General features: G+C 44.6%; 1 protein-coding gene across 1 annotated transcript; it reads left to right on the forward strand.

The window, feature by feature from the left end:
* The first annotated feature begins 3,394 nt into the window (after positions 1-3,394).
* LOC129599859 (uncharacterized) lies at positions 3,395-4,318 on the forward strand. The gene is made up of 2 exons (XM_055498200.1): positions 3,395-3,464; positions 3,627-4,318. Exons 1-2 carry the CDS (start codon positions 3,395-3,397, stop codon positions 4,184-4,186), a joined length of 630 nt encoding a protein of 209 aa, XP_055354175.1. The 3' UTR covers positions 4,187-4,318.
* The last annotated feature ends 4,597 nt before the right edge of the window (positions 4,319-8,915 follow it).

Below are 8,915 nucleotides of genomic sequence, written 5' to 3' on the forward strand. Positions count from 1 at the left end.
ACTTTGGCGTTGTTCTTTTATCGTCGTATCCTCACGGTCTTTGGTATGCCTGTACACATCACTTCAGACCGCGGCAGTAATTTCATGTCTGAAATGTTTCGGGAGCTTCTCGCTCTCGCTGGTGTTGCTCACGCACCGACGGCGTCAGGCCACCAGCAGGGTAACGGTCTTGTTGAAAAACGTGTAGGGGAAATCAAGAAGGCGTTGGCGAAGTATGTTAATGAACAGCAAAGTGACTGGGATATATTCCTCCCAGCACTTTGTGCTTTTTTTAACAGTAAGGTTGTGGAGAGAACGGGTCGCTCACCATTCTTCATGATGCATGGCACCGAGATGCGCTTACCGATAAATAACTTCCTGCCTTTTGAAGAGGATTTCGTGATTCCTGCTCACGTATATGTACAGCAGATGCAGCGCGGCCTTGGTGAGGCCCTGGACTTGGTGAATGCAGAAGAGTTTCGCCATAAACTAAAAGATAAAATTAGATATGATGCCAATATATCCCATACCTCGTATAAACCGGGAGATCAGGTTTTGGTGTACGTACTTCATAGAAAAGTGGGGAAGAATCCATCCCTTATGCCCCGTTGGACTGCTGGATGGGAAATCGTGCGTCAGTCAGGGCCAGTGCATTATGTAGTAAAAGTAACCGGCGCGGAAATGTCAAAACTGACACTGTACATGTCAGCCGTTTAAAGCCGTATAATTTCCGCGACGTCGATACTATTCTACAAGATGAGCACTTACCGAAGTTGCTCGATTGTGTGGAGAAGGAGTGCCCCGATGAATTAGTTGAGGCACCCGCGCCGCCGCCGGTGATTCCATCCGTTGACTCAGCATCGTCGCGCCTTGATGCTGAGTATGCTGAATATCTGGATAACCAGATGGAAGCGGTTCCATTGCTTAAAACCCGCTCCGGGCGTGTGGTGAAACCTGTGGAAAGACTTGTGAACCAGATAAACGACAAAAAGCGTAAAAGAGACCCGTCGGCTGATGCTAAAAAGCGCATGGCCACAAATGATAGAGAACCGGCTATTCTGAATGTATCCCAGCCGGGAGGGGGTCAATCCGAACCAGCTGAACTATTGGCCAGTCATACTTCGTCAATTACCTGTAGCGCAATGGAGATTGGGCCGGCGCAGCCAGCAAAAACTTCTTTAGCAGTTGTTGAAGACAGAATTCTTCCAGTCCCGGCTTGGGCGCGTCCAATTGAGCAGTTCTGGCCTCAGGGTGTAATATCCGATGACGCCCTTGATAAACAGGAATTCTGGAAGTATCGCCAGATGGAGTGCAGTGACATGATGTTGTGGGACGCCGTTGTTGATGGAGATTGCACTCTTGAGGAATCTGCATACGCGGCCTGGCATCTTCCTTTAGTTCTAAAAGTAAACGGCATTATTTGCCATTATGGAGAAAAACAGGACATTGCAAAAAGGGTACCTAAAATTCTCATTCCTTATCAGTGGCGTAAAATCTTAGTTGAGTCTGTACATCGGCGGTTGTTGCATAAGTATAACAGTAATATTACGCCGTATGATTACTTGTATAGAAGTCTTCGTCTCTTCTGGCCGGAAATGAGGCGTGATTGTGATTATTTTATAAAAATCTGTACCTTATGCAATAACGATTAAACAAGCTGAGCGGCCGTCTAAATATGTACATTCCTTTTATTTTTAAATTTTACAGGGTTGAAATTTTATTCCTTAACGCATTAAAATTGTTTGGAAAGTTCCCATTAAATCTGTGTGTACGTACGGATTGAGTAGTCGTATTCGCCATTGGACAGTCCGCAGTGACGTGGTCGCGTTCGTTGCTCTTCCTGCATATTAGCTGCGTAGGAAAGTTGCTCTTAGCTGGCAGCAAATCAAATTCATACCTGCAAAGATTTGTGTCTGTCATTAAGTCGCCTTCGGTCTCGTTTGTGTGTTCTCCTTCCTTGTACTGATTTTATGCCTAACAATTTCTGATATACCGCTATAATGTATCGTCCGAAAGTGCCGTCACATCCTTCTTATCAGCATGAGGATACCACGAGTTCCTCGGAGAATTCTGTGCAGGTTTTGGCAGATGTCTTGGCCGATGTTCAGCCGCCAATGTATCCCGATCCTCATGTTGGATGGCCTGAACCAACATTTGAATGGTCCCATCGCATGGTGGATTGTGGCCTTCGTCCGTCTCCGCACGACTACGCTCGTGGAGGAAAGAGTTATATTCCCCCGTCTGGTTTGATACATTGTCCCTACAATCCGGACACCGATTATGTCGAGCTGCACTCCGAAACTCGATTGCGTTTCCGCGGCAAGATTTACCATAATGGATCGGAGATGACGTTGGACAAATACAACCGCTTTGTTCACACTCTAGATTTGTCAAAGGACGCACACTATGCATTGTTGCGTTACCTGCGGGTGGACTTCCGCCAAGGATGGCTCATCGGGCAAATTGTTTGCGAACTCCGTCGGAACTACGGCATCAATGTGGTGCGCAATCCTGTCGAGTTTCTCACCGCGTTGGATTATGTCCCGGGGGAAACGGGAGATCATGGTGCCGTTGTTACGCTCGTGGACGCGTATAATCAGCATATCGAGGAATTGGTTTCCAATATTGACGAGGATCACCGCTTGGAAGCAGAGCAGCGCTATTTCGATCGTCTGAATGCAGCGGATCCGCGCTCGTCATCCCAACAACAGCAGCAATTGCAACAAACTCGTTGGCTGTTACATGAAGGACAGGAGAAGCGTGGCCCGGGTAAACTGGATGCTTCGATCGCCAAACGCCATCGTCCACGTCGTGATGACGACAATGATAACATGGGTGCCGCTGTTTAGCCAATTGCCTATAAACTCAGCATTCAATTGGCTTTTCCTACTATTTTTCTGGTATAGTTCATATTTTGCTTGGCCATCTATACTTTGGCGCAGCTGGAGATAAATAGTTCTTCTCTAGTTTTAAGTTTTTGTACAGTCGTTTCCCTTTTACGGTTAGCTTTTTGACATAATCTTATGTTGTACAGACTCCGCTGTGTTTTGGCTTACCATTTATCCGCAGGAGATAGATTTGGACCGTTCCGCAATAAAATCTGGTTAAATAGGTTGAAATTCTTATTGCTAGTATCAAATTGTGTGGAAATAGCTAAAAGCTCGTTAGGAAACACGAAAACTCTAAAAAATCTCAAGAAAGATCCTAGATTTCATGTTAGAATGTGTAGAGTACTCTGGGCATGTCAACCGCCCGAACGTAGCCAAATGTTAGGGCAGTCGCAGTTTGAGTGCACACAGCTGTTTCTGGTCTGCACAGCTGCAGTGTGTCAGCAGTTTTCATGTTTGGATCTGCAGCTCTCTCGTCTTTTCTCATTCACATTCTTTTCCGTTTAAATCCCTACTTTTCTTTTAAAATGGAGATGGAATTTTATAAATCCGAGCGCGGGCGTATGATTTGTGCTGAGCAAGATGAGAAGAAGCGCCGTAAGTTCGTCACATTTTCTGATTCCGTTGCGTATGTTCTGGCGAACCAGGAACACATTTCCGAGTTTGTGTACTTTTGGCGTTCTTTGGACGGCCCGTATATTTCTATTTCGGAGCTTTGTAAACTCTCTAATTCCGAAATTATGGCCTTGAATTTTACAGAACCCGAGCCAATGGATTTTGAGGCTCAGGTGGCTTTAGAGATCGAGAAAGTTCGTGCGTCGGAAATGCAGATGTATTACTTGAAGATCGGTTTCATTCTGTATCCCGACACTCCTGTCCTACGTGAAGCATCTGAACGGCTTCGTAAGGAATTTGGCTTGCCATCCTTATTCAACCCGCCGGAAACCCCACGCGAGCGCCATCAGCGCATGGTAGAACACAACAAGCGCGTGATGGAGGAGGAACTCTGTTGTGTTGACTGCGAGAATAATGGCCCGGGTTCGTGTGGCCGTATTTTGTACACCTTGGATGATGACGAGCCTGTTCCAAATATCTGGGGATCTGGCAATCTTGAAGATTGGAAAGAGCCAGATTCAGATTTGGATGACTGGTGGGCAGAGCACAAGCTGGATTTTCCGGATCCAGTCAAAACCTCGCCTGCGGATATGCTGTGGGTGGATGAAGACCTCGGTCCTGACCGGACGCCCAAGAAGAAGCGTAAGCACATCGTTGTGCAGCGTCACTCTCTGCGTGGCATTCCCCACAACTATTGGAAGTGAGGATTTTTGCCGATCGGCCGTTTGTATTTTTAAAGCACGCCAGATGATTTGATGGCTCTTTTGTTTAAATCTCGTGCTGTTCTCTGCCTTTTCTGCGTTCTTTCTTTATGATGTCTCAGTGTGGCACGCTTAATCCAGTATAATTTTACAGCTGCCGCGTTTTGAATGTTTAAATGAGCGTTGTCTTGCTAGTTGTCTTGCTATTCCTCCAGTTGTGATCGAGCCCATCGTTATGGCTCTGTTTTCCATGAATTTTGTACTGATGGAATGATCCGTAATTTTATAGGCTTTAAGTATTTTGTAAAAACGAATTAAAAACCTGTGGAAGTTAGGATTTTGCGTGTTGAAAGCGGTAAATTGTCGAGCGTATATTCGTTTAATATACACACTCTAGCGAAATCGCTGACGGTGGTAAGAAGTGTTGTTGCAATATACACGCTCTGCCATAGGCCGTGTGTTAATGGACTTCGCTGGTTACGAAGTATGCGGTCGCCAGCGTGGGCGGCTGTCAAACTCCTATCCTGAATGTATCCCAGTATGAGTTTTTATTTAAATTTAATTATTTACTATTACTGTGATCTAATTCCGCTAACTCTGCTGCTTTAAGCCTTATTTGCGGAATTCGTGATTTGCTCCCAATCGTTCGCATCATCATGACTCCTCCGGCAAGCGAGAGGAAGAAAGCGGCCAAGCAGGCGCTGGAGAACCGTGTTACCGCATGGACGGAGATAGTCGCTCAGAAGATGGCCGAACGTACTGAAGCTCAGCAACGTTTTGAGCGTGGCAGAATCGCTGTCAAGGAGGCAGTGTCTAAGCTTCCCCCGAAGACTCCTTGATGTCGCATCATTGGGTGGATTTATGCAGGCTGATTTTGCCCACTATTGTTAGAATGTCTGGTATTTTGTGCGAAATGCTTGAAACCGTGCTTTACTCGTATGATCTCCCTTGCCTTCATCTTTTTATTCGTACGCTCATGTCTCTTCTGAGATCTCATATTGTAGATTTAGTGTATCGTTTTATCTTGTATTTTTATGGTTTACGGTTAGTTTTCCCCTTTATTTAGATTGTGTTTTGCCACACGGGTTGTACACTCTTTAGCTGGTACATTATGGTTTTTGCGTTTCGTCCCGCAAGGCGTTCTTGTTGTTTACTTACTGTGTGAGTTGCGAGTTCAATAAAGTCTATGTAGTCACCGTCTGTGCTGTTGTTGGTAAATGCTGAACAGCGTAGCGCACGACCGCACGAGACTACACTTCCGTTGGGACATTGTGTTGGTTGCAAGTAGCTGGTCACTTCGGTGGGTAGGCCACAGGCACATTCACTATGGATTGTTGTCAGTGTACGCCTTCGGCGCTTCCGTTCAATAGGATTTTGCGTAGAGCGACCCCGCTAGTATAGTAGTGCCTTCCGTTGCTTCGTCATTGGAGGTTCTAGTCTACATTAAAACGCGATTTTGTAAATGTCCCTCTTTTTGGTTTTTATCTCATGAATCGTTATATTTTATTTAGCGGGACTTAACATGGGGAATATTGGGTGAATCGCTGTTGAGAGGTGTCAAAATGAACACTGCAAGCTGTGTTATTAGTATTATTTTTGTCAATGACTCTTGTAGTCGAGTGGTCCAGTAAAGTGGACAATACCAGGCGAATCCGTTTACCTGTTGCTGGTCCTGGGTTCCAATCCCAAAAAATCAAAAAGCGTTTTCTTAAAACCTTCTTTTTCGTGCCTAAATTTTTGCACTTGGTTGTACTTACACATTCGGTGTGATACTGTTAATTCCTTATTAGTTTCCAACGAGCGGCACACAGTTGTACAACCCTTACCGTTCAGATTTTCTTCCTTCTTCATGAGACGTCGTAGTGTAGTGGTTGTCCGCCTTGTCCCCGCTACGACTCGGTCAATTTAGGGCCTTGGGTTCGAAACCCTTACAAGTAATGCACATTTCTTAAAACCTTCTTTTTTGGATTTTATTTTGTTATAATGACATCGAATATGCATTGCTATTGACCGTTGTAATTTTACGTTCTTCTCCGACGAGCGAATTCCAAAGTTACTGTCGTAGAACAGCGTAGTATAGTGCTTTGCACCGTTGAACTACAGCAACGGGGAAATGAAACGGTTGCGGGTTCAAGTCCCTTACAGCTAATTTGCAATTTTGAGAAACTTACCTTTTTTTCGTTTTATATTCTTGTTGTCGTCTTGGGAAAAGTATTGACAATAGTTCCCAGAAATATTAGAATTAAACTCAAAGAGCTGGGCGTAAAATTGTATGCACACTCAATGGTTAACATTGCACTTGGCCGTCTGTTTGTCTGTATTCGAATGACTTCGTAGTTCAGTGGCTATGAATGATGGCCATTCGCCTCATGTACTACCTCCTTAACGGCCGGTCTTAATCTCAGGGTTGCATGCTGCATGTGGAAAACTACCTTTTTCTGCCCTATATTTTCGTACTTTTGTGGGATGAAATTACGCCGAAGGGTTAATGGTTTAGTGCCTTATTGCAGTCAGGTTAATTATACACGACATGGCGCTTCCGGTGTTGAATCTAACTTGGCTTTAGCGTAGAGCACCTTGTGGCGTAGTGGCTAGACTAAGAATCCATACCGACCCGCTTCTCGCAAGTCTAGAGTTCAAATCCTAAAAGTTAATCCGTTTAATTTAAAACCTTCTTTTTCGGTTTTATATTTTTAAATCAATATGCAGCATTATGTTGGCGTTGAGATCGCTAATTTTTCGTTCACTCCCGGTGAGCGAAGTTAAAGTTTAACTCCGCAGATTGTAGTGGCGTAGTGCACTGAACTGTTGAACCACAACAACAGGTGCAATGAAGGTTGCGGGTTCGAGTCCCCTACAATTAATGTGCATTTTCTGAAACCTTATCTTTTTTGCTTTTGTGAATTTATTACTGTTATTGTGAAAATATTGCCGTTGACGGAATGAATCTTTTAGCCACGGTGACGGTGAAATCTTAACACTTATCAGCTGCTTCAGTGGTGAATTTTTATTATATTGTGAATTTTCGTAGTACAGCGCCTCTAGTGATTGCCAAATTAAAAGTGAAATGTGGTATAGCCATGCTAGCGTATGGGCAAGAGCAGGATTTAGTTGTCCACCTAGATGCAAGGTTCAATCCTGCGTGAATACAAATTTTGCAAGCTTTACGAGTTTCTCTCCATTCTTTTTTCCTTTCTTTGGTGGCTTCTGTAACTTTATTCCCAGAATGGAATATTAAAATTGTTTTTAGCGTTTGATTCACGCTTACGGGTGTGAAATTTGATTTTACCTTGTTAATTGGCCATTCTATATCGGAATTGACTGCAGCCGCGACTGCGTATTCTCCTACACTGATTTTATTCCGATTATTTAAAGCCTTACATAAATCCAAAATTAATCTCAAATTAAGATCTGTCCGACCAGCATAATTAACGACTATACGAGAATCTGTATGAATGAGAATTATTAAACCAACAAGAGTGAGATTAAACGGAAGAAATAACAGTCGGCCGAATTTTAGAACAAAATTATCAGACAGCCGCCGGAAATTATCAGATATGTTACAACTGCTGTTTAGTCCAGATCCAGATTCTCCTTCGCAGTTTTCAAGTTCGCAAGACATTGTTCCAGCGCCTCACGGATATATGCGATATGTTTAGCATCCATCGTCGCTCGAGCCTTCAGCGTATTTACCAGCGCCTTGCAGTTATCCATGATATCCTTTTCGCGTTCAACCTGTTCCAGTAACTTGTCGATTGCGTCTGGCTTTTTGATAGCATCTGGTTCTGCAGCGCTCACTTCAGCGCCAGGTTGTTCAGCCTTCTCCTTCATCTTCTGGCTTTTCTTTTCGGTATCCGTATTTTTCGATCGGGGAACGTATTTAGGACGGCCGCCCGTAGCTTTCAGCTGAGTGAGCGTGATAATTGGTTCTCGCTCAATGCGTCCATCTTTGCTTGCCCGGATTACCAGATTTACGTTGGTGATGTTGTTCTTCCCGGGCTCGATTGCCTCTAGCCGTTCCATAACCCCATCCACAACTAAATCTGCGTCTTGCCCCACATGGCCAAAGCTGCAATCGGCAACGTGCTGTTCGGTCTCCTTGCCGTTTACGATAACCTTCATCGTGCCCATCTTGATATCTGCAAAATACGTCGTTTTAATTAGGCTACGGAAAGTACGATAAATTGCAGTATGTAGCATGGTTAGCCTCCTTTAACGCGCAAATGTATATAAATTAATATAACCAAGCACCTACATTACATTTTCCTGACTTTATTACGGGAAATCGAAACTGCTTAGTACTTACTGATAGTTTGGGCTAGAGTGGTGCAGAGACAGCAGCCTCGGATGCTTCGTAGCCACAGGTCGATGCAACTATCCACGAAAAGATTTCCGTAGACGACGACGACATGTTTCTTTTTAACCAGTTGGCGCAGCCCGCGCTCCAGCCAGTAGTCTACGTCCTGCAGATGTATGTCGAACGTCCAGATCCAGTGTTGGATTTCGGTGCGTGACATGGCATATCGGCCGTGGTAGAGGATTACTCGAATCATTCGACGAAACTTGCTAGTTGTGTCGATTACCTTCGTCTCTGGATCGCGGTTATTCTTTACTTCCTCGGCCACTTCGAGCACGAAACGTCCATCGCGGCTCATCTTCTTGAGCAAGACTCCAGCATTAATAGCGTCGCCGAGGAAGAAATCCACTCGTTCTTCCGTGAAATCATCGTGCA

Source organism: Paramacrobiotus metropolitanus, unplaced genomic scaffold (assembly GCF_019649055.1).
Source record: "Paramacrobiotus metropolitanus isolate TYO unplaced genomic scaffold, Prichtersi_v1.0 Parri_scaffold0000156, whole genome shotgun sequence".
In the NCBI taxonomy this organism is placed as follows: Eukaryota; Metazoa; Tardigrada; class Eutardigrada; order Parachela; family Macrobiotidae; genus Paramacrobiotus; species Paramacrobiotus metropolitanus.

What these genes read in the sequence shown, in the direction of transcription:
- LOC129599859 (XM_055498200.1), top strand. Translation starts at nt 3,395, where the DNA reads ATGGAGATGGAATTTTATAAATCCGAGCGCGGGCGTATGATTTGTGCT. An exon ending in GCAAGATGAGAAGAAGCGCC is followed by an intron (nt 3,465 to 3,626) that starts GTAAGTTCGTCA and finishes TGAATTTTACAG; the next exon opens with AACCCGAGCCAATGGATTTT.